This window comes from Alosa pseudoharengus, unplaced genomic scaffold (genome assembly GCF_046254945.1).
Source record: "Alosa pseudoharengus isolate Yale_2024_CS ecotype anadromous, Long Island Sound unplaced genomic scaffold, YU_APseudo_1.1 YU_APseudo_1.1_scf_22, whole genome shotgun sequence".
Classification (NCBI taxonomy): domain Eukaryota; kingdom Metazoa; phylum Chordata; class Actinopteri; order Clupeiformes; family Clupeidae; genus Alosa; species Alosa pseudoharengus.
In genome coordinates this window covers 32,786,447-32,812,301 of record NW_027468680.1, presented here as the reverse complement: position 1 = coordinate 32,812,301, position 25,855 = coordinate 32,786,447, and the positions used below count along the sequence as shown (strand labels likewise).

General features: G+C 43.5%; 1 protein-coding gene across 4 annotated transcripts; it reads right to left on the bottom strand.

Moving 5' to 3' along the window:
* Positions 1 to 195: 195 nt before the first annotated feature.
* Positions 196 to 25,805, bottom strand: kdm1a (lysine (K)-specific demethylase 1a). Of its 4 annotated transcripts, XM_076299763.1 has the most exons (22): positions 25,690 to 25,805; positions 24,827 to 24,863; positions 23,932 to 24,216; positions 21,908 to 22,073; positions 19,770 to 19,903; positions 15,056 to 15,134; positions 14,846 to 14,938; positions 14,475 to 14,581; positions 14,056 to 14,137; positions 13,072 to 13,166; positions 12,555 to 12,572; positions 11,816 to 11,958; positions 10,231 to 10,321; positions 9,774 to 9,908; positions 8,020 to 8,093; positions 7,736 to 7,847; positions 7,405 to 7,537; positions 6,458 to 6,645; positions 4,730 to 4,844; positions 4,492 to 4,619; positions 2,187 to 2,333; positions 196 to 1,323 (listed from the first exon to the last, which is right to left on the bottom strand). In XM_076299763.1, the coding sequence occupies exons 2-22, from the start codon at positions 24,854 to 24,856 to the stop codon at positions 1,138 to 1,140; spliced, it is 2,541 nt and encodes an 846-aa protein (XP_076155878.1). In that variant the 5' UTR covers positions 24,857 to 24,863; positions 25,690 to 25,805; the 3' UTR covers positions 196 to 1,137. The 4 variants fall into 4 exon arrangements, with proteins under 4 accessions (XP_076155878.1, XP_076155881.1, XP_076155879.1 ...); XM_076299766.1 differs by lacking the exon at positions 24,827 to 24,863 and having other exon boundaries at positions 25,690 to 25,743; XM_076299764.1 differs by lacking the exon at positions 25,690 to 25,805 and having other exon boundaries at positions 24,827 to 25,665.
* Positions 25,806 to 25,855: the final 50 nt, after the last annotated feature.

The following is a 25,855-nucleotide window of genomic DNA, read 5'->3' as shown; positions in this document are numbered from 1 at the left end:
TATTTGGGCTGTTTATGGCCTCCTTTGTAATGTTTGGAGAAAAGGCATCTGCAACATGCATGAACGCAATGAAAAGAAAGGAGGCATCTGAGGCAATCACGTCTGCTATGCCATAACCTTTCTTGATCTATCTATCTATCTAACCTCCTGGGCTCTGTCTTATTGACCAACGCCTCACGGAGAAAGAGACACAGCTTGTTCATTACATCTTTTAATTAACAAATTCTTTCCATAATATAAAAAAGGTTCACAATGACAATAACTATAATAAAAAAACAACGGAAAAAAAACAAGTAGCTTGCAAACAGAGCAGGCAACACAAATCTATGCTTTACACTTCAATATATTTTCACAAAGTAAAACTATCTGCATGGACTACAAACATTACCTAGTTATTTTATCTTGACACTACATCTAGCTCTGCAACAGAAGCGTTTTGTAGAAGCTTTCACTTCAGAAAAGACATCCTTTTGGAACATACACTATTGATCACCGTGGAGCAACTAAACATAATCTCAGTACAAAAATAAAGAACATGTCCATGAAGTGAGTGCAGCTTCCAGTTTGGAGAGCAGAGAGTTCAGTCCCTCTTCTGTTTGCTGTGGGAAATGGTTGTTTGTGTGTGTGTGTGTGTGTGTGTTTGTGTGTGTTAATGCTGTGATGGACATGGTAGACGGCTCAGTTTAGAGAGGTCAAGTCACCTCTCCTTCTTAGACAGACAGACAGACAGACAGACAGACAGACAGACAGACAGACAGACAGACAGACAGACAGACAGACAGACAGACAGACAGACAGACAGACAGACAGACAGACAGACAGACAGACAGACAGACAGACAGACAGACAGACAGACAGACAGACAGACCAGGGCATCTGAAGAATAGTGAAAAAAGGTCAGCAGACTGCCTTTGAGTTTCTCTTGACCTCTTCAGCTGGCAGACCAGCCATCAGTTATTGGCGATCATAGAAGGGAAGTGTTTATACACACACACACAAACGCGCCGGCCCTCCTTCACACACACACACACACACACACACACACTGTACAGCAGGCGGGCACACACACACACACACACACACATACATCTGACTAGTAATCCTATGATGACATTCAGACATGACTGTGGGAGTGGTTTAGATGCTAGAGGCAGGCTGTGGGTTGGCTGTGGGTGTGGCCTGTCGTGGCATGGTGTACATGGCGCCCAGGAACTGGTCAGCGATGCGTCCGGCCTCCCGCAGGCCGCTCAGCAGGGCACCGTGCACTGTGGCTGGGTAGTTCCTGATGGTGTGCTCGCCTGCAAAGAAGAGGCGTGGAACAGGCTAGAGAGAGAGAGAGAGAGAGAGAGAGAGAATGTTTTAGGACATACATGAACTTTCCACATGGGCCGACAAACAGACAAACACCAATGCCATTTTTCTAAGTTAAAGTTGTAAGATGTAGAAGATCTCTATAAAGCAGGAGGATGATGATGCACAATACACTAGTACCAATCCCTGATGCATGCATGTACCCATCCTGTAACAAAAAACACCATCTTACAGCTCCCAGACTAAATACATGCTTCCTTGCTTATTCATGATTGATTTACAGTCGGCACTAATGAACAAATAAACTCGGAGGGACAGCTCTACGCCAGCAGTGTCCCCACTCTTCAGCACAGCACACACATAAATAAGCTGAGCCCTGTTCATTAGGACTCCACCTCGCCCCCCACCCCTGAAATTAAAAAAACACGTCATGGTGGTGGCTCCTCTGCATGTTTGTGTGGTCTGGAGCGGCAGATTTGGGAGGGGGTGCTTTAATAAGCTGGTGTGATGAGGAGCCAAGCCCAATAATGGGTTGTCGTGGGATCATTGGCTGCAGACTCAGACAGAGACAGTTGCATTTGCAGTACAGTAAAAACAAAATCCTCATGTAATCAAGTTGAGAGAAAGAAAAAAAACCAAAGCCAACCATCAGCCAATCTCCAATGGTGAGAACGTCTGCAGCCACCACAGTTAATAAACCAGGTCATCATCCCATCATCCCACTGGAGTGGACATATCCAGTTCATGATAGGCCTATATGTACAGCCCAATACTCAACTGCAATTGACTGGAATAATAGTGTTTGTAATGTACTTGAAAACTCCAACTTCCTTATCACAGCCAAGTGCTGGCTCAGGTCTCACTGCATGTCGTACCTGTGATGCTCCTGGGATTGCCGGCCCAGGTGTTATTGGCTGTGCCATGAGGTCATAATCGTTGCCGGAGGAACCGGCTGCCACATACGAGTAGGAGCCGCGGGCCCAGGGGTCAGCACGCCAGCGTGTCACCACCGTCTCTTTAGGCTGCAGGGACAACAGGGCACAGCAACGAGTTATTTCAAGGACACAGACACACAGACACACGCACAGTGGCAGTGACCTACACGGAGTATAATCTACAGTACCCTCCAGAATTATTGGCACCTCTGCTAAAGTTGATTAAAAACGGGTATAAAAATAATCTGTTGATTTATTGTAATCTCACAATGAAAAAAATATGAAAAATCCAACCTTGAAGGGAAGCAAATGTATTTTGAGAAAAAGGAAAATCTCAAAGAAATAAATATTTTTTTAACAAAAACACATTGCTCACAATTATTGGCACCCCTACTTATAATACCTTCTTTAGCCTCCCCTTGCCAATAAAACAGCTTGTAATATTCACCCATGACACCCCATAAAGTTTGAAAATACAAAGCAAGACATTTAATTTCATCTTTAAAAAATCTCCCCAGATCGTCCAGATTACTTGGTCCACACTGCATTCTCCTCTTTGACTCACCCCACTTTTTTTTCTATTGAGTTTAGATCAGGGGACTGAGATGGCAATGGACAATGCTTGATTTTGTCTTCAGTAAACCATATTTGTTTTGATCTGGACAATTGTTTTGGTTCATTGACATGATGAATGATCCAATCATGACCAACTTTTAGTGTCTTGCTAGAGATGGACAGATTTCCTTTGAAAATGTTCAGGTTTTTCTTGTTGTTCAGGATGCCATGCACCTTAATTAGATTCCCAAGGCATTTGGGAATAAAAACAGCCCCACAATAGTACAGCGCATCCACCATAATTCTCATTAGGTATGGGATTCTTTTCAGTATAGTCATTCTTATATATATGCCAAACACACCTAACGTGTTGCAATTTTCATTTCATCTGACAATAGACCACACTTCCAGACAAATTCACTGTACCATTTAGTAACTCGTTTACATTGGTAATTACATTGTTTATTACAATGCCGTTTACATTGGTAATTAAGTGACTGGACAGGCTGTTACCTAGCATGCCATCTAAATAAGCTATTAGCAATGAGGTCACTTTTGAAGTTTTTTTGGGGGACTTGGAGACACCAAGATGACACCTTTGTCTGTAACTCTCCAACAGTGGTTCTTATGGCATTTTTTGCCTATTTTACCATCCTCCATACTGTACGTGGTGGCAAGATAACTTTGGGTCTTTGTCCAAGCATGTTTGTCACATTTCCAGTTGATTAGAACCATGTAATCATTGTTTTAACTATAAATATAGGCATTTTCAACAAAGTACCTAGTTTGTATAGACATTCCCTGACTTACAAATGTCAACACACTTTCTTTTTATTTAAATTTAGTGTATTCTCTTGTCTTTCTGATGTTGAAAAATGACTACAGGATTTAGCCTACTTAGAGGCTAAACTACTACTTAGAACTACTTCCTAGAGCTCACAGACACTCTGATTAACTTAAATAAGTTGAAATTAGATAAGAAAATAGGTTTTGTATATAAGATTTTTCTAGGGGTGCCAATAATTGTGTTTTCGTTAAAAATATATTTTTTTTAATGAGATTTTCCTTTTTCTCAGAATAAATGTTCTTCCCTTCAAGGGTGGAATTTTCCTCATTGTTTTCATTGTGAGAGTATAATGAATCATCAAATTATACCTGTTTTTAGTCAACTTTACTCAAGGTGCCAATAATTCTGGAGGGTCCCAAATTTAAACGAGCGTAATGGTTAATGGCTACCAGAGAATGTTTTTGAGTCACATCGTTGTACATTTCATATATGAGGATGGTTGACAAAATGGTTTGTCTTCTCCATCATCAAGTTTTTCAATAGGCTAAACATATAGCCTTAACTCTAAACAGCTGTTAGGCTTACATCATTTTGAAATGTCATGCAGCCATGCTTAAAATTTGCTGACGGCACATTTATTATAATGTATTATAATATAAAAATTCAGTATCCATTATTGAAGCTTAGCTGGAATGATGTTTTTCCCCCATCATCTTTTTAAAGCAGGCCTACCTGCGGGGATATAATTGGGCTACGGGTTTTCTACAAAAATAGCATGTTTGAACGGGTACTGCACTAGTTCTTCTAAACCTGGAAAAAGGTTCTTCGATCCTTCAGGAAGAGCATCAGTTTTAAAATCAGTCAGCTCAATGTCAGACTTTCAGCCCACTCATGCTGACTCACCTGTGGGACAGCACTGCTGCCAAAGATGCCTTTGAGGATGGCGAGGCAGCGGCCGACGATCACATCGTCACTGATGTTCTCCATGATGCCCGCCGCTTCTCCCGCCATCAATGCCAACAGGATGGGAGCTGGGAAGGGACAAAAATAGGGGACAGAGTTGTGGTGACTGCACACAGAGGCAGAAAACCCCCCCACCATGCATTCCAACAACGTGTCAGTCTCCAGAGGTGAAGCTCACCCTTGTAGAGGTTCCAGAAGAGGAAGAGCTCGCCTCGACTGGCCGTGGTGCTTCCCACGTGGCCAAACAGGTTCACACTGGGGTCCCAGAACACACGGTCAAAGCACAACACCACCTACAGGAATGGAAGACACATACACCCACCTTAACTTAACTTAACCAGGAAACTGCACACATCCTTTTCCCTCAAAATGTTTACAAATAGACAAGAGTTAGAAAACTGACTCATGAGAAAAAATTTGTTTGTGTTAAATATTTGAATTTGAACAAGAGTTTATCACATACGGAAAACAAATTCAGAGCTCACCCTGAGGTGACGTGAAATATGTTACTATAATCTTTATCTATCCACTTAATCTATTTTAAAACACTCTACTTAGCATCTTAATAGCCATGGCAGACCTAGTCCAGCTGCTTTCAATACTGAAGAGCAGCTAGTGGCGACACAGCCAGGCTCATGTCTGATGCTGAGCGCCATCTGCTGGTCAAAGCCCAGGAGGGTTGCAGGGTTGCATAATACTGCAGCATTTTTCTGCTGCATCCGAATTAGAGCGATGAGGAACCGCAGAGGGTGATGCACTCCCCCTGATGATGCTCTGGAGTGTATGTCTGTGTGTGTGTGTGTGTGGAGGGCTCAAATCCGACCCTGCTAAAATGACAGACACACACACACACACGCTATTACATCAGGTCAGCTGAGAGAGGGCTTGTAAGTTTGGTCCACAGGTGACCTTGTCCCAAATGATGCTGTAACTTCTACTCATTCAGCCAACAGATCGGTGTTCCTTCAACCCACATCAGAAAGCTACAGTACGTACTTGACCAACAACTAATCAGAGGCATAGAACTACTGGGAGGGGCTCTCGGCGTGTGTGGCTGGTTTGCGGGTGTTAGTGACGTTGACACAGTATGAGTTTCAACTGCTCTTTTTGCTGTGTGTTTTGCATTCATGGGGTTGTTAACTTTCACGGCTGTCTTGGTTCTGCATTAAATAGGGTGCCAGGAAGGGAAGGAACTACTTCATCACAGCATGGCACATCCTGAGATCATCAGCTTAAGGGTGCATCTCGCAGCAACACAGCAGTAGTGTGTGTTTAGATATGTTACCTTGTATATATGTGTGTGGTTAGAACATAAGTATAGTGTTTCACACAGGGTTTTGAATACTATGGGGTGGAGACCTTGCTTGAACCGTCTAGAAGGGGTTCAAGAAAATGTTGTGTATGGTAAAATTAAATCCATCAGTTTGGTACCAGATTGGTTTATTTATAGTTATATTTATGGAGATTTTGGTGCTTTAAATAATAATAAACACACTGGTGGGTAGCCTTTTAGTAGGCCTATGAATGGTGATGACACCACAAAAAGATCACACTCAAAAAAGCATGGTTAACAGTTTGGAAATGGTCAAAACAAAACAAAACAAGTGGTTACCTGTGTGATTTGGTTAACTGATCGTATGCAGCTTAGGTGTTCAAGATGAGTGTCTGTAATATGTGCCTCATATACCGTGTGTGTGTCTGTGTCTGTGTCTGTGTCTGTGTCTGTGTGTGTGTGTGTGTGTGTGTGTGTGTGTGTGTGTGTGTGTGTGAGAGAGTGTGTGTGAGAGAGTGTGAGAGAGAGAGTTTCTGTGCTGTGTTCCTTTGTGTGGGCAGTATGTGGCTGTAAAAAGTGTGTGTAATATGTACCCTGTGCATGTGTGTGAGTGTGTGTGTGTGTCGTATGTACCTTGTTGAGGTTTCCGAAGCCCATCCTCTGGATGGCGGCAGTCTTCCACTCGGGCAGTGGGGGCACAAACTGCACAGCAGGCGGCTGTTGCTTGAGCACGCCCAGTGGGAGCGTGCACAGCACTGCGTCACACTTGTAGATGAACGTCTGAGTGGTGGAGCGTGTGTTCACCGCTATCACCTCACAACCTACACACAGGTCATAAATAACAAGATAAGGAGCAAGGGAATTTAGATCAGTCAGTAGTCCCTGTCCCTCACTGTGTGTAAGTTTGTGTGTGTGCACATTCTGTGAGAAACTTTTCCATGGGCCATGTATGATTAACACTTAGTATTAGGGGTATGTAGGGATGGTCAAATAATTGGTTAACCGTTCGAAATATACTAGTACACAAACATTTATATCCCTATTCGGTTATTTTAAAATGTACAGGGTCATGTAAGTTGTGCTTAGCATAGCACAGTATAGTATAGTATAGAGTCTTTTATTGTCCTATCATTACATTCCAAACAAAGACAGCAGCATCTGATGTTAATGTACATGCAGGATATACACAGCCTCATACAGCATATCACATATAACACATAACATAACACACACAATACACCCCCCCCCCCATGTCACAGATAAGTTCTGTGCAATCACAATAAACAGTGGATCTAAGAGTTTTTTGGGGTTTTCTTTTTTCTGTTTATGTAATGTATGAGAGTGTAGCCTACACGATGTACAGAAATAAAAGGGACACCACCAAATTTACAGTCTAATGAACGACTGTATTTGCATTGTGTTGCTAGAGACTCGTTGCTAAGCACACAGTACCAGAAAGACAAGAAGCTATTCACCTTATGCTGTTGATAATGCACCCTCAAAATAGCAGTTTGTATGCCCTGTCTCACGTACACACACACACAGACCATGAAGCTGAGTAATATGGGACCTGAACTCACCAGAGGCAGTGTAGCGGACTTGCCGCACGGCCGTGTTGAGTTTGATGTCCAGCCCTTCAGCCAGAGCCACAGGGACACATGAGTAACCGTTACGCACCGTCAGGTGACTCCCTGTAAACTCAAAGTCATCATCCTGAGAGTGGGGGAGAGACAGAGAGAAAGACACACATATGACTTTTCCACCCTTTATCCAAATACACATCCTTGATGTGTGACAAAAAGTAATTAGCAACAGCAACAGTTTGACACAGGCTCATCAAAGAACACAGGCTGAAAGTGCTCCACCCCGAGTGTGTGAACTGTGCCCTAGGGAAGAAGTGCAGGGCAGTACCTGGTCCCAGTGTTTGAGGGACAGGGTGGAGAGCGGGGTGGCGTTGGCAAACTCCAGGTTGGCAAAGTGCCAGTCAAGGATCTGCCGGTCACGGGATGACAGGTACACATCACTGTAGGAACAAATCAACACATTACAAACAAACACATTAAGACTCGTAATGTCATGTCCTACACTTGAGCAATAAGCCCCAAGAGGCCGTGGGTTCCAGGGATTTTAGAACAGCTAAGGCACAACGCTTCTTAGCTTCTGTGTGTGTGTGTGTGTGTGTGTGTGGTTCACACCTTGGGGGATTTGCCTCCAGCTCCTGAAGTCTCTCCTCCAGCTTCACCTGCATCTCTGTCAGCTCATCATATTCCTGGGGCAAGAACACACACATGGAGTCAGAGCGTAGTCAGAGTGCAGACAGCCCACAGAGCACAGAGGAAAGATTCACTAGTACACATTCTTAACAACCACTCATTTGACACAGGGCTGCCCTGAGCTCTCCTGCACGCCCTGTTCAGACAAAGTTGATGCAGAGGCCTTCTGGTTTCAGTTACTGCACACTATGGTGAACATGTTTCACACACACACACACACACACTGAAAAACAACATATTTGTGCAATGTAATATATTCCATCATATATCCCATCACTCTTCAGAGAATGTGAGCGTGTGTGTGTGTGTGTGTAGAGAGAGAGATGGTGCCAGAGATGTGACTCCAGAGGTGTGTAGAGAAGGTCCCAGAGATGTGAGTCCCCCCAGGATGAGTGGGGGAGAGAGAGAGAGAGAGAGAGGTGTTCAATCTTTACATCCTTCATTGAAATGAACTATAGTATGCTATGTGTCTAAAATGATCTGCAACAGTAAAACTAAGGACAACAGTTAAACAAGGGCTCATGGACCAGAAATCCAAAGAGGCAGGCCTCTGACTGACTGCCCTAATAGTTCCAAGAGCCATGCACAGACAGACAGGGATTCCTCCATAATCGCCATTGTAAAATAAGGCTGAAGAGGGGAATTTGTGACAAAGAATGCCTTTATTTAATCACTTCCAATTATCTGCCTAACAACATAAGTGCTTTTAATGGATCTCAAACACAGCTGGAGGGACTGTGTGGGAGATGGAATGTTGACAAATTGGCCCCCTCCCCCCTTTTATTTCTTGCACTAGTCCTCAATTTTTATACCAATCCTCTTTTCCTGCTGTTCTGACGTGCACATTCCTGAAGACCAGGGAGAGATTAGTTTGCGGGAAATGGACCATGCGGAGTGCAGGTATAAATAGTTGCGTGGCACGTTAACATGGCTCAGTGCTCCATTAATAATTATGGTTCCGCTTGGAGGCAGAGTTATGAAAAATAAAACACTCAAACGTAAACAACTCTGACAGAGGTGCAGAAGCCCTTCTCATAGAAAGAAGGGTGCAAAAAAGTGTATTTTTGTTTGTGTGTGAGACTGAGGAATGGATAAAATGTCCCTAAAGCACTCTGGTATGGCACTACACATTTAGATAAAGGGCCTGGTAATTCAGCAGGCTGTCTGATCACGTTGGACTAAAGGGTCTTCTTCATTGCTGGCCAGGCCGAATTCAAACACTTCTGATCAATTTTAGACCAAAGACTCTTCTTCATGGCTGGTTAGGTTTCATTCAAAGACTTTTGGCTGCTTTTGTTAAACTGCCACACTGCCTGGATAACATACTTGTAGAAGTAGTGAGCATACTTGGGACTGAATTGAATTTAATACAAATGTTACAATATACATTGCCCTCTGGAATTATTGGCACCTTGGTAAAGTTGATGAAAAACAGGCATTAAATGATCTATTGGTGATGTATTGTAATCTCACAATGAAAACAATGAGGAAAAAATCCAACCTTGAAGTGAAACAGAAATGTCTTAAAGAAATATATATTTTTTTAATAAAAGACAGGTGCCACAATTATTGGATAAATACCGTCACACATGGAGAATTACAAAAATCATAACTAGACTTTGCCACCTTGACTTAACGATAAGGTACTAATTGGGCTGTGGCAGCTTGTGTCTCACCTTGCAGAGGGCGGTGAGGTCGCGGTGTTTGCTCTTGACCAGGAACTCAGCTGTGATGTCTCTGGGGGGCTTCACCTCACTGGCCTCCTTATACTGCTGATGGAGCTCCTTCACCCGCTCCTTAGTGGCAAACATCTGAGACAGATGGACAGAGAGAGCGAGGAATGGAGAGAAAATGGAGGGATGGAGATAAAAAAAGGAGCACCAATATAAGTCATCAACATTCCATAAAAAGTCCCTAGTCTCTGCTCATCTGGACCCTTACAAATACTATCCCTAGTTGTGAGTGGGAGAGAGTCTCGGGGTGGGGTCCGGAAAGGACCATGGGGCGGGAATCGAACCCGGGTCACCAGCGTATGGTGCAGGTGCCCCAGCCAGTTGTGAAGTCATGGCAATACTCTTAGGCGCCATAGTTAAACAAAAGAAAGTGAAGGTAGTGTAAGAACAGTTCAGGTACCTTGTTGAGGAGTTCCTTGAGCTCTTCTTGAGTTTTCACGATTTTCTTCCAGTGTTCGATCTGTTCATCCTTCACATGCTTCTCCTGTAACCTGCACACAGGCGCCCAGCAACATCAGACCAGAGCTTGCAGAGTAAGGAGAGCAATGAAGTTTTGGGAAAGGAACTCAACAGGCAGTGGAGTGGAAGTCAGGGGAGATGACTAGATAATTGCATTGAAGGAATAGAAATGAGTAGAATAGAGAGTGTGCAAAAATAGAATACAGTGTGGAAAGCTGTAGATCTGGAGAGTTTCTTGGAACTAATGGTATTGTGGCCAAGACGGTGCTCCTTGGTGGAGGGGCATGAGCAATTCAGCAAAAATCTTCCAAAATCCAAGGCACTTGTCTATAGGCTAAAAGGTTTAATGGAAAAATCTACATGTTTAAAGACCATAGTCCTTCACCGCGTTTTAGCGTCTAGCCTTCTTCAGGAAGTTAATCAGGTGTGTGGTGAGTCAGGGTATACAGGGTATCATGTGAGTGTCAGACAGCAGGTGCAGATATTCAAGCAATCAATCTAACAATTCAACCGATCACAATCAGTGGGCATTAGGTCCATCTATTTCAAAGAATTCCATGCGGTCAGCAGGGGGCCTCATCACTAAAAACCCTAACAAGAAGAGCAGGCACATCAAAAGTCAAGCTATAAAGAATGAACCACATGTCAAAAGACAAAGGCCCAAACCATTTCCATACAATAACGGCATACAAAGTTTGGAGCTGAGGAGAAAAAAAAAAGGAGCTGAATGAGGTGAATAAAATAGAAACAAGTACAGGTGTTGATGTGAAATAGAAATGGGTTAAACAATGGCATAAAGTTAAATAGAATTGATCAGAATTGATCAGTGCACAGCAGCAGCGGTGGTGAAAGGGTTCTGCCGTGGTGTGGTGGGTTGTATTCCATTATATTCCATTGTTTTCCTTACCACCCAACATCAAAAGCAGAGTGTGCCGCACTCATGTCAGTGCCTGTGTGCATCGTGCAAGGCCTTCACGGTGAAATATACACTACTGTTCAAAAGTATGGGGTCACTTAGAAATGTCCTTGTTTTCATTATTAACGTTGTAAATGACTGTTGTAGAAAGAAATGGCTGATCTTTAATGCAATATCTACATTGCCCATTATCAGCAACCATTCATCCAATGTTTCAAAGGCACATTCTGTTTACTAATCTGATGGTTAACTGAGAAAACATTGGAGAACCCTTTTGCAATTATGTAAGCACATAATGTAATCTAATCTGATATCATTTTAAAAGGTTAACTGAGAAAACATTGGAGAACCCTTTTGCAATTATGTAATCACATAATGTAATCTAATAAAATATGCTGCCCTGATTAAAAAAAACAATCCAAATGGTCTCAGCTGGTATTCTGTCTATAATGGAGTGGAATGGAAATGGAATGGAATGCAGAACAGAATAGAACAGGCTAGAGTGACAAGAGTTAAAGAGAAAGAGAAATGGAGTTAATAGAATATGGTAGAGTGACAGGAATTAAGGTGAAAGTGCGTTAAAAAAGGCTCCTGTGGGCATCCCACTCACTGGATGACCACCTCCAGGGCCTGGCCCAGGGACACAGGCTTGTTGTTGAGGAAGTTGAAGTCCAGCTGATGGCTGAGGTAGGAAGTGGCCTCCAGCAGCCGGTTGAACTCCTGCTCCACCATCTCATCCTTTTCCTTGGGCACCTGGGGCCAAATACAAAGGTAAAAAACAAAGAAAGAGAAACCATACATGTGTAGAGCTGAATGCAATTTTAATTATTGGTCTACACTCTAGAACCTTCCATCAGGCTTTCCTACTTCCAGGTTGAAGTCCTTCTCAAAAACCTACAGTGTTGTCATCTCAAATACCAAACATTCAAAGTCAGGCAAAACCTCCAGAGGTTCATTAACAACCAAGGTTTTTACAGCAGTTGTTACATTGATTGGCAATCTTCTGTTAATTGACAGACACATACCACATACAAGCACTTCCGGAAGCCTCTATACCCCCAACCATGTTTCTTCCTACACGGCACTAACCCTCATTCAGACAGTCCCTCAAAGTAACAGGGATAGGAGCACCTACACAAGATCCCTTACACATGAGTAGTAATAGTAGTACTAGTAGTAGTAGTAGTAGTAGTAGTAATAGTAGTAGTAGTAGGAGTAATAATGAGCATCAAAAGCAATGACGTATCTCAGAAAAAGGATGGGCCCACATTATTCTTTAAAGGTGTGTGTGTCTGTTCTTCTGAAGAGAAAGCAGTAGTAGTTGATTTATTCAGTAAATGAGTACTTACACTGGTGCAGCGTTCCCCCTTGAAAAAGAGACAGTGAGAGAATTACAACACTGATAGTCACATGACAGGGCTTCAAAGGTCAAAAGTTAAAAATGTCTATTCAGGCTTCCCCATGCTACTGGGCTGCATAGATGGAAGGAGGATGTGAACACCTCCATTTGAAACAGGAAACTAGGAAAAGGGTCATCAGTAGATCCTAATACTGAGATGCATCGTCGGACCGCACCGAACACACTCACATTCTTTACTGACATTATCAAGCAAGCACTACGGTGGTTGTGGATATAAGGACTGGACCGTGCAAACAACAAAGTCTTAAAATGAAACATCCTTTAAATTTGGAAGTCACTAAATGCTAAACTTTCACCATTCAATATTCAACGAGATAAATTGAATGAGAGAGAAAAGAAGACTTAAACAGCTGCAATCAGCCAGCAGAACCTTCAACAACTTGCACAGGCCAAGAGGATGACAATTCAAGAACAAACACACACAGATGCAGCCATACTGTACTTACAGCTTGACCATTAGCCTCGTAGAGTGGACACTTCTGTTTGATCTTGGCCAGCTCCATGTTGACCTGCTTGCTGACCACAGCCATTGGGTTTCCACCTGTACCAGGGAGAGAAGAATGTAAGTAAAGGCCAATGCTAGACCAACAGGGCTGACTGCAGGAACAGCACCATCTATGTGGTGTAGAGCACCATCTGGTGGGGAACTTATACAGTAGCAAGCAAAATTTCTTAAACCAGATGTACCGCAAAGCGGTACAAAATATGACCGCCGCTCAGTCCTGAACATTCTCTCCGCAAAAATAAATCACGCTTGTCAATTTGTCTCCATCTCCTACTCAATCTCCTGCTCTTGCAACTTTTGTGTATGTAAATGAGTGTGTGCATTTGTGCGTTTGCTTTTGTGTATGTGTGCTTCTGTCTGTGTGTGTTTTCGCTTGTGAGTGTGTGTGGGGGTAATGGGAGGTGTGTGTGTGTGCATGTGCATGTGCCTGCTTGCATGTGTGTGTGTGTGTCTGTGCATGCATGCGTGCGTGTATGTGTTTGTGTGTGTGTGTGTGTGTGTACACGCGTGTGCTTGCCTGTGTGCGTGTGCGTGGCTGTGTGTGTACATGCCTGCATGTCTACTGTGTGTGTATGTGTGTCAGCCAAAGATACCTGCGATTAAAACGCCTCGTTTTTGCTTTTTCATTTTTAACTATACATTTATGGGATGGGTTGATGCCCCTTGAGACCAACATACACAAAAATGTAATCCTTCTAGGCACTACGGCTCTCAGGATATTCACAGAAAACTGTGTCCGCCCTACCCTCCTTTCGGGAGGGGTACAGTCAACAGTCATGCAACCCGGTCTTTCAGTGTTCCGGGAATCATCGACACAAAATTACTTAAGAAAAAAAATATGGAAGAAAAAAACTCTGACTAAAAACTGACTAACTCCTTGTTAGCCTGTGACCGCTACAAGGACTGCATCATCATGTTGTCTTACCAAGCCCAGTCACCACCATGGCACCGAGGTCTGCCACATAATTCCCCTTACGGAACGTGGCAACCCTCCCTCCAACACGGTCCTACCAGAGAAAAAGCAGGTACCAAAATTAGTCTCCAACTTAGTCAGAAAAACCCAACTTTATTTGTATTTTTTCCCATCATTATTCCCACAGAACAAACACAGGACACTGGTCTGGTCACAAGACCATTTCTACCGACCAATTGAAAAACTAATGACAACCAATAATAACTTTAATAATAATAATCTTAAAACCTTTACAAACTGAAATGATGACCACAAACTATCAGCATGTGTTGGCTCAAATGTCTAAATGATAAAAAATAATGGCAATAATAAAGCCAAGCCACATAGCTTCTTATGATTGTCTAACTATGTCATGTGTGACCTCTACCCACCCTGGCCTCCAGCACCGTCACATCCATGCCAAAGCTCTGCAGTTGGCGAGCAGCTGCAAGTCCCGACACCCCTCCACCAATGATGATCACCTTACCCGTCTTCTTAGCTGTGCAGGGATGCAGGCCGTTAGACAAGAAGCTTTAGATCGGGCTTTTACTGCCTTTTATAGGCATAATACCACTGCTACCAATAAACTCTCTCCATGTCATAATGCACTATTGCAAATTTACAAGCTTCCTTACACACAAATAAATATAGATAGGCAACATCAGCAAAAACCCTGAGAATTAATTTACCACGGTAACAATGGTTCAAAAGTTTTTCATTTCTAAGGATTCTTATGCTCACAAACACTCTATATACAACTCACTTGGCAGGGGCTTGACTCGCTTGTAGATGCCAAAGTTGATGAGACCTTGCCTCTCCAGATAACTGTGAATCCTATGGACCAGGACGGTGTCACCTGAGTCCAGAAGAAAACGGGGATATAGCATAGATGAGATATGGAAAACCCCTCAACACAAGAGACATCATAGTGCTAGCAGAGAGACAAGCTGCAAAAGCCATCATGGCCACTCACTGTTGTAGGGAGCCTCCAGCTGCTGAGCAGTGGCCTCGAAAGTCAGCTGGATTTTGGGGTTGTCCAGCCACAGCTGGAGCTGCACCGAGGAGACAGACAGACAGACAGACACATCAGACACACACACACAGTCCAAAAGCACCAAGGAGACCCACAAATACAAAACAGTATGTGTTCTCTCACAAGTGCTTTTAAGAAGCCACCTCACTCTCAGAAGTAGAGGAGCTAACTATCACTAACCTTCAGGCTGAGCTTGACAAACAAACAATTTTCAGTATATAAGTATATATACTTTTTTGATCCCGTGATGGAAATTTGGTCTCTGCATTTAACCCAATCGGTGAATTAGTGAAACACAAACAGCACACAGTGAACACACAGTGAGGTGAAGCACACACTAATCCCGGCACAGTGAGCTGCCTGCTTCAACGGCGGTGCTCGGGGAGCAGTGAGGGGTTAGGTGCCTTGCTCAAGGGCACTTCAGCCGCGGCCCACTGGTCGGGGCTCGAACCGGCAACCCTCCGGTTACAAGTCCTCCGGTTCCGGCGCCGTCAGGTGTGGCAGCCTACTCAGCAGCTCCGTGTCTTAGTGTTTGTTTCTACGTCTTTTGTCTACTTTTTGTTTACTTTTTACTTCGCAACTTTTTGGATTACACACTTTGAGGAGTGTTTTTATTCTATCCTATGGATACGGACATGTGTACACAAGCTTGCTGTCGCTGGAGCGTTGTAATAAGGAACCAGTTGATCGCACTACGACGGAATGCTGGCTGTGTTCGCGACAACATTCCAGAGGAACTGTGGTGCTTTCGGGGTTGCAGAGCGGGAGTAAAAGTGAAGACGAGGCGTCGGGAGAAGAAGTGGAGATACAAGCCCTCAGTTCCATCGATTGTGATGGGAAACGTGAACTCACTGGCTAATAAGACTGACGAACTGGATGCCCTGGTAAGAAATCAGAAACTGTACAGGGAATGTAGTTTGTTATGCTTCACGGAGACGTGGCTAACAAGCCATATCCCCACTTCTAACGTTGAGCTGCCTGGCTTCAGTGTAGCTCGTTTGGACAGAGACTGTAAACTTTCTGGCAAAAAGAAGGGAGGCGGACTGGTGCTGTACATTAACAATAGATGGTGCAATCCCGGACATGTAACAGTAAAGGAGACTGTATGCTGTAAAGATGTGGAGTTATTAGCGGTTAGTCTCCGTCCGTACTACATGCCGAGGGAGTTCTCGCATGCAATTGCTGTCTGTGTTTACATTCCACCTCGAGCTCTTCCGGATACAGCGTGTGACGTCATCCACTCCACAATCGCAAGGCTTCAAACCCAACACACTGACGCCTTTTTTGTGATCTCTGGCGACTTCAATCACATAACACTGGATTCCACACTCACAAATTTTTACCAGTATGTTGACTGCCCTACAAGGAAAAACAGGACAATAGACCTCATGTATGCAAACGTGAGGGATGCATACAGTGCAAACCCCCTCCCCCCACTGGGAAAGTCAGACCACAACCTCATTCATCTCCAGCCAATGTACAAGCCCAAAGTACAGAGGCTACCAGTTCCCACACGCACCTTCAGAAGGTGGACAACCGAAGTGGATGAGGCTCTGAGAGACTGCTTCGAGTGTACTGACTGGAGTGTGTTACAGAATGGAGAGGACTTGGAGGAGGTCACACAGTGCACAACTGACTACCTGAACTTCTGCATGGACATTGTTGTTCCCACCAGAACTGTACGCTGCTTTCCCAACAACAAGCCTTGGATAACCAGCAATGTCAAGACCCTTCTCAACAGGAAAAAGATGGTGTTCAGAGAGGGGGACATGGCAGAGCTGAGGCGCGTGCAAGGGGAACTCAAATTCAAGCTGAAGGAAGCTAAGGAGGACTACAGAAAGAAGGTGGAACAGAAGCTGCAGGAAAACAACTTGAAGGAGACATGGGACTGCATGAAGGTCATCACTGGCCTGAAGAAGAACAGCAGCTCGGTGGAGGGGGACCTGGACAGGGCGAACCAGTTGAACCACTTCTACAACAGGTTTGACTGCCCTGCTCCAGCTCCAATGGCGGTGGTCTGTCCACCATCCCCCAGCCCCCACCCTCACACCCTCTCAATACCAGCGCAACACTCACCTCCATCATCACAGGCTATCGTACCCCCACCATCACTGGATTTTGCACCCCTCCCCCACATGGCGATCACGAACAATGAGGTGACAACGACCTCAGTCAACAGCCATCAGACACACAGATCCCAGATGCACCCCTCCCCCTCCCCTCCCCTTACACCCCTCACCATTACAAAAGATCAAGTGACAGTCCAACTTAAGAAATTGCGCAGCAATAAAGCAGCTGGGCCTGACAGACTGTGCCCAAGGCTACTCAAGGCCTGTGCTGCTGAACTGGGGGAGCCACTGAAGCACATCTTCAATTTGAGTCTACGCCTTGGACAAGTTCCAACACTGTGGAAGACATCATGTCTCACCCCTGTCCCTAAGAAGCCACACCCTAGTGAGCTTAATGACTACAGACCTGTCGCTCTCACATCACATGTGATGAAGACAATGGAGCGATTGGTCTTAGGCATGCTCAGACCCCAGGTACGCCATGCACTAGACCCGTTACAGTTTGCTTACCAGGAGAAAGTGGGCATGAAAGTGGGCATGGACGATGCCATTACTGGGAGACAAGCTCTTGCAGATGGGTGTGGACGCTCACCTGGTAACCTGGATTACAGATTACCTGACCGAGCGACCACAGTTCGTCAGACTGAAGAACTGTCTCTCTGACACTGTGATCTGCAGCACCGGAGCGCCACAGGGAACTGTGCTCTCTCCAGTCCTGTTCACCCTGTACACATCTGACTTCTGCTACAACACCGAGTCATGCCACATGCAGAAGTTTTCTGATGATACTGCAATTGTGGGGTGTATCAGGAACGGGCAGGAGGAGGAGTACAGGAGCCTGGTGGAGGACTTTGTGCAATGGTGCAAACTCAATCATCTTCAACTTAACACTTCAAAGACCAAGGAGATGGTGGTGGATTTCCGCAGGTCTAAGTCCACTCTGCTACCAGTCCACATTGATGGGGTCAATGTGGAGGTGGTTAGCGCCTACAAGTATCTGGGTCTCCACCTGGACAATAAACTGGACTGGTCAGCCAACACTGATGCACTCTACAAGAAAGGGCAGAGCAGGCTGTACTTCCTGAGGAGGCCCACTCCACAGCACTATTGTTAAGCAGAAGAGCCTGATCAGCTGGAGACTTCGCTCACTGCCTTGCACAACTGACAGACTGAGAAAGTCATTTGTCCCCAGGGCCATTGAACTGTTCAATGCCTCACTTAAGGGAAGAGGAGAGATAGACTTCTCTGCATAGTCTGTCTGCCTCTTCACCCCCTCCATGTTTGGTACTGTCTGTCCACTAGCCACTTGTACCACTGTCTTTATGCCTCACTGTTTGCGTGCTATATTAGCACATTAGCACATATGCATAACCCCCCCCTCCATGCCACAGCAGAACTGTGGCCACACTTATACATTTTCTTAATTAGTTAAATATATAGATATATAGACTTTACTTTACTTTATTTCTGCATTGTTGCACTGTTGACTTACTCATTTGCACTATCACCATTGCACTACCACCATGACACTCATTCACACAGAGCACCTTACCATACCTTACTATGCACAGAGAATCACAGGCTCAGTCCCTGCCTCAGTCATTGCAAGCGCCTCTGATTTATTAATCAACACTATGTGGATACTGTTTTTAGAATTGATTTAGATTAAGTGTTAGTATAATTTGTATTTTTGTAATTTGTATTTTAGTATATTTTTACATATTGTATTAAGTGTTAGTATAATTTGTATTTTAGTATATTTAGCATATTCTTTATCTTCTACTGTCCTTACTGCTTAGTTGTGTTTTTATATTATATACTTTAATTACTCTTTCTGCTGTTAAAGAATGTGTTTGTGTTGTATGTATGCTGCTGAGACCTTGAATTTCCCCTGGGGATCAATAAAGTATCTATCTATCTATCTATCTATCTAAGTCCAGAGTGCTAACCAGTGGGCCACGGCAGAAACAGGTGGAACGCATAACCAGTGTTGGGGTCGTTACTCAAAAAAAGTTATTAGTTAGAAGTTACTAGGTACTTCAATTATGAACAAAGTTGTGCAGGCTATAATTAAGTGTTAAAAAAAACTAGTTAGTATTGTTTTTAGTATAAAGATACTTACTTTGAGCTTTCTTAAAATAAGTCAAAATCTTATTAAATTAAGACATAAAAACAAGTAGGCCTACATTTATCTGCCAGTGGAGTAAGTAAATTTACCTTAAGTTGTCTTAAATCTTTAATCTTATCTTAAATTAAGATAAAATTACTTACTCCACTGCTATGGAAAGTCAATTAGTAACTCAGTAACTGTCACTAATTACTTAAATTTGAATTGTAATGCGTTTTTCTTACTTTGTTACCCAATAAAACAATTAAATTACAGTAACGCGTTACTTGTTATCCCCCAACACTGCTCATAACTATACGGTGGCAGCCTGTATGAAAATGAAATTACTCTTAAACTTATTCATATTAACACAAGGTTACCGGTACCAACAGCTTATGTGACCTTGGGAAAACTCCCGTTATGTGACCATGGGAAAAACCCTTGGGCAGGCCAGGGCGCTGTGAGGTTGGAGGCGTACCGTGCGGTTGCGGATATAGAGGAAGACCTTCTGCGTCTGCTGCGGCCCACTGATGATGTCTGGGAAGCAGGCGGCCTCCTGGGAGGTCATGCGGTCATGCGGGAGGCGACTCTGAAACGCTGCACCCTCCAAACCTGTAGGACAGTCAGAGACAAGCGGGAGAGATGAGAAGCGGTGGAGATGGAACAGAGTGACATAATGAGAGCAGGGATGCGAAAATCTGGGTGTAAACCGATGTTTAAAATAACAATTTGGCCAATAAATGCTGTTTATACCAATATTTTCTAATTTGTTTGTTTACTTTGGTCATTAATTATACCCTTTTGACGCAGGGAAACAACTGAACCATTTTCTAGTCTTTCGGTCCGGTATAGCACTATTTTCAGAGATAGATGTGCGAGCCCGGGCAAAATCCAACATTTAGCTAGAGCAATCAGTCATCGGCAAATGTCAATAGCCAATATCAGTCAACAAGGCATACATCGGCCAAAACCGATGTTAGGCTGCATGTCAGTTCATCCCTAAATGAGAAAGGCACAGAGAGATGAAATGTGTGAGGGGGAATAGACACTGACTTATGCCAGTTATGAAGTCAAAGCACAGCTCCTCATATAGTGTACATGGATGTTTACAGCTTAGTTCTTACTGCCACACAGGCACTAGGCACTGAAACCCAACAAAACAGTAGGCCATACGATCAAAACAGGTTAAAGCATCAGAACAACAGCAAGAACATAAAATATACAGAAAGACTGGACTTCCAAACAGCTGTACAACTGTTAGACAGTAAAGTAACAGCTGCAACTGCGACAGAGACTGTTGAGCTACATTACACTTAGTCCCGGATCTAGACTGCTCAGATTGGGTGGGCGCAAGGCATGTACCATTAATTGGGAACCCAAAATTATTGTTTCCACTAGACATTTTCCAGCAGGAGGGGTGTTAGTCACTGAAAGTTGATAACAGAGTTAAGCTAGGGGGGTTTGGGGGCATGCTCCCCCAGAAGAACATTTTTAAAAATGACTCCTTAAATGAGGACTTCTGGTAAGTTTTGTCAAATAAATGGACAGATTGAGTTACAAATATGACATAGCCTAACCATCAACAGATTCAAGGCATCTGCTATGGCAAGAATGCCAGTTACAAAGCAGATTTATCGCAGCACTTGAACTAGTCACAACGAAAATCTTAGTATCAGCATAGACAGGATTATTCATGTTTTTTCTTTTGTGTTCATTTCCAGCTTTTTTTATTAACCATCTATACATATATATTATATATTTTTTCAAGACAGTCTGGGCTACCCAAAGCTGGGAAAGTATGATGTGATAATATATTCATATGCCTTATGTCAGCCTTTAGGTAGGGATGATCTGGAATCTGGCAATATGAATCATGCTGGTAGGATACTCTATGGCTAAGCGATTTACAAAAAAGCATATTCTTATACTTACAATTCATACACTACCTATTGTATACCTGCATGCTTCGTAAGGTCTGCTGTTTATTTTGTGTGTGAAGCGAAGAGTTCGTGAGATATTTCACCGAGAGTAATGGGTGTGCAGAATGCAAATATGATTTAATTTCATGTAAATTCAACGTTAAGTTCCTCGCGAACCGTCCTTACAGCAACTTGCCGCTAAAATCATTGGAAAGCCCTGGTTCTGCTAGTTCACATGATATGCGTGGGATATATGTGTGACGAGTCTCCACGAGCAATACAACCGAGAAGGAGGGGTGTGGATTTGGACGCAATTTCAGTCAGTCGGCCACATATTAGGTGGGGCAGAAGACACATTTGGGCCCCGCCAATCCCATTCTAGACCCGGCCATGATTACACATATGGGAATCCAGTCACACTGCATAAACAGGACTAAGAATATAGTTTGCGGATAGAGACAGACTTCTATGCACAGGGTTCTGACATAGCACTAACAGCAACAGCCAATTGCAAATAAGAGAACAGAACAGAACGGAACAGGTTGTCACAGCAGTAAACACAACAGAACTACCAAAGCAGACTGACTTATGATGTCACACTGAGAGAAGTTTGCAGTTTCAGGACCGAAGGAAATCTGCTGGCTCCACCAATGAGTGTGGAGACGACCGATAGGAGGTTCTCTTCTCCTCTCCTCACCTGACGGCTCCTCAGGCTCGCTGTCGTTCTCCTCCTCCACAGGAGGAGCTGGGGGAGGGATGACCTGCTTGCGCTCCTTCTCCGCCTTGGCATTCCTCTCCTCCTCTGAGTAGTACTCGTCCTCCGAGAGGTTGGCGAGGCTTTCGTCCATCTCGCGATATTCCACCTGCAACAGGGGGCACAATGAAAGCACCATTAAAACGATACTCTGGCCCAGCTGATAGGAGACACTAATCAGCAGAGAGGATCTCCCTGTCCTTTGTTTGAGCCCCTGTTAGCGGCAAAAAAGAAGAGGTTAAGTAGTTGTGCTTTCTAGTTGACATATGATATGCTGTTTAATGTTTACATATCGTGTTCATATCTCAGTACATCTTCTGCGACAAGGAGTGCCACCTGTAAAAAAAAAAAAAAAACAGACCAAGCACAACGCTACACTTGTGGAATAACAAACATTGACTAGAGTTACAGAGATCTATTCTGGCAGCAAAATACACACGGATCTGATGGAAAAGTGGAATTGCGAAAAACAAAACTTGAAAAAAGGAAATCACATGTCAATATTGCCTTTGTGATACAAACCTATATATGAACTCAAGGCAATGATCCACAGTATGCATGGCCCTTTAGTGTGTAAAAGACCTATATCCTTCATGACAACCACATTGACTACGTTTCCGGATTTATTCGGAATAATGACAATATTCCGACTGAGTCATGTATACACCTTATTCCAGCTGCCATAACCCGATTAAGCTCCTATTCTGAATACTAAAAACCGGAATAACACCCCTAGCATATGCCTCTTTTAACTGGAATTGTGGCATGTAAACACATTAGTCGGAACCTGAAAGTTGAAATGTCATGATGGAATGTATAAATGGGTGAAAGTAGGCTATACAGGGTTCCCAGTCTAAGTCAAATGTAAAATTCCATGAATTTTCCCTGACTTTCCCAAACAAACAAAAATTATTTCCATGACTTACTATATAAATAATGTGAATAAATGGGCAATGAATAAAGAAAGATGGGCTACTCAATTAAGCAGTAAAGCTAATAACCAAATATACACCAATTCTGCATATAAATATTTGTATTAATGTATTTTGGCAAGTACATTTTAAACTGTTACAACAAAATTCCCTGATATTCCATGCCCATGGCCATTAGATCTCCTTTCAGGGAGATACTAGTCTGGACACGATAGTTCACTAGTGTTACCCCCGGTCGGCAGACTACCTGCCCAAGCCACAAGAGGGCATGAGCTATAGATTCGAAACCGAAAGGGCTGTGGTAAACAGTAGAAGCAACGCCTGCAAACTGTCCACTAATTTGTTTACAGCAAAGGTATGCCCAGATATATCGTTTCCTGACTGACGATGCTGTTTATTGTCAGTTCGTAAAGTTTAGGCGAAGTAGGAAGTAACGTTAAGAATCTGATCAATGTTGGTTAAGCTGGACCAATGATTTCAAAGTTCTACACCCATCACCATGCTAGCTAGTAAAAGAATCCCAATCATGAGTGACCAGACTCTATTCACTGCAAAACAATCGCAGCTTTAATCAGGCCAAATTCACCTATTTTGTGATCATGAATGAAATTCAGGGGCAGAGACCATTGAGATGTCATGATGCAGATACTAGCCTACTCCTACAGCACGTTACTGCTTTATTCAGAATATGCCCATTAACATGTAAATGGTAAGATTCTCTTTTTCTGATGCACATGGAAACATCTTATTCTGAATACTGACATAATATGGACCTTAATCGGAATATGGTGTGTATGGAAACAGTCAATGATGGAGTTTTACTTCTACTTTAGATCTATGTCAGTGTCTGTGAGCACAGGACGATTCTACCACCATCTCTCTTTATGTGCGAGCATGCGCGCGAGAGAGATGTTTTGATATATGAGAAGGAGTGATTTGATCTTTTTTTTTTCTATGCTGGAAGTCTGTGTCTGAAAAAGAGACAGGAAGATTCTCCCTCTGTGTAAGTGCAAGCAGGAGATATGAGATGGCTACTTTCGCTTTCTTGCGTCGGCTGGTCCTCCTGTTCTCCTGATCCTGGGCCCCTGCACTGGCCGGATGAGGCATGGGGGGCCCACCAGGCTCACCACTGGGGGAAGCCCGCTCTTTCTTTTTCACATCCGAGAGGCCCGGTGTGGCAGAGGCTACAGCCCCTGTCTGAGGGCCACCTGGTGTCTCGGAAGCCCCCTCACCTCCTGCCGCCATGCTGGAGGCAGACGCAGACGAGCCCGGGTCAGACTTCTTACTGGACAGCATCATGGAGGACGATGCAGGCCTCTCCTGAGAAAAATAATTTCAAAAAATCATAAATATGCTGTATGACCCTAGGCCTATACAGTGCTCAAACTGGTAAATGATTCTTCAAAGTGAAGAGGGGCACTTCACTTCCATGGTGACCTATGAGTGTTATTATAGCTGAGTTACATTATGTATAACTTAGTTTGTTGTTAATTACTGGACTTTGAAAGTCAGCCAATCTATATATTTACATTTTCAGTCATCAAAATGACAATCATGAGCATGAACACGGTGTTTTCCGTCTGTTATATTCATTTTTAAGATATTTTAAACAAATGTGATCAGGATGAATGAATGTGAAAAGCTAGCGCTTTTGACACTGCCTTCAGCTGTTGGCTGTGCTCCATAACAACGAGTATAGCAAGTTTTGAAACGTAAGCCTTTAAGCGGTCATTATTTGATGTTGAACTGCGTCGCCAAATTCAAAAACAGGCCTATATTAAATAGTTTATGGCAGCATAACAGTCCAAATTCCGTCATCTAGCAAAACTTGCTAGCCCGCAACCTTTCAAGGATGCGGATGCGTTGGAAAATGTGCAATGATGACAAACTGATGACAGCTGCACAGTACAATAGCCATGTCATGCGTTACCCATTTGTCCGTGCACCTGGTAATATCCATTCAATCACTAAGAAATAAAGACAGAATCACAAACATGGTAATGAGAACAAAACACAGACCCGGTGAGGGGTGACAGCAGGTAAGGGAAGTTCACTTTTACATGTCTTAACGACAGTCGCCGTTAAGTCAGACACCGGAGTTCACGCCAGGGTACGCCAAGTTAGGTCACTACATTGACTACATTTTATGACTCATTACTGCCAATTGGCTAGTCTCTACTCTTCATTTATTGTCGGACAGTCAATTTATATCGGATGCAGCGTAAATTGACAAAGAAAATCTTCACAATCCTTCCTGTAGACAAGGGTGGGATCATTGCTTTCAGAAGACAACATGTCTGACTCAATTAGCAGGCTAATGCTAGCTAGCTGGACACCTTGCTGTGTTGTTTATTACTAGCTATACTTAGATACTTAGCTGACTCTATAACTCATACGCTGAGAACAAAAATGAATGAGACCCTAGTATAATTTGAATAGCACATACTAAAACACACTTTGGTATGCAGTCAGGGGTGTTGGACCACAAAGCGTACGAAGAAACATAACGTTACCTAACGTTAGCTACCCTTAGCATAGCATAGTTCTACCAATGTTGTTTTGTGGACGGTCGATAGCTAAAGCTAGCCAGTATTAGAGATGCGCAAAGGTCCCCGGCATGCTTTGTTGTGGATTGGCTAACTGTTAGCGATAGTTACCTAACAGCTATTCGAATAACATATTATCCAACAAACAATGGAATATAGGCATCACGTACAAACACACACAGGGTTTCTACACAAACTGATTTCGATATTCCGCAGTATTTTGTTCAAAATAACGCTATGTATTTACCTCTTGGTGGTCCGCACCGATCTGCACAAAGGAAACAACCACTGGTTCTACAAGGATGGATTAACCAATGAAATGTGACTATTCTTTGGGAGATAGGGCGGTTGTAAATTCAGGGAAGAACTCTATTGGCTCACATTGTCGTCCGTCAACACATTGCCAAAATTGT

What these genes read in the sequence shown, in the direction of transcription:
- kdm1a (XM_076299763.1), bottom strand. Translation starts at nt 24,856, where the DNA reads ATGGATATTACCAGGTGCACGGACAAATGG. An exon ending in CCAGGTGCACGGACAAATGG is followed by an intron (nt 24,217 to 24,826) that starts GTAACGCATGAC and finishes TATTTTTCTCAG; the next exon opens with GAGAGGCCTGCATCGTCCTC. An exon ending in ACCTCACCGCCCTCTGCAAG is followed by an intron (nt 8,094 to 9,773) that starts GTGAGACACAAG and finishes TTCTTGCCCCAG; the next exon opens with GAATATGATGAGCTGACAGA.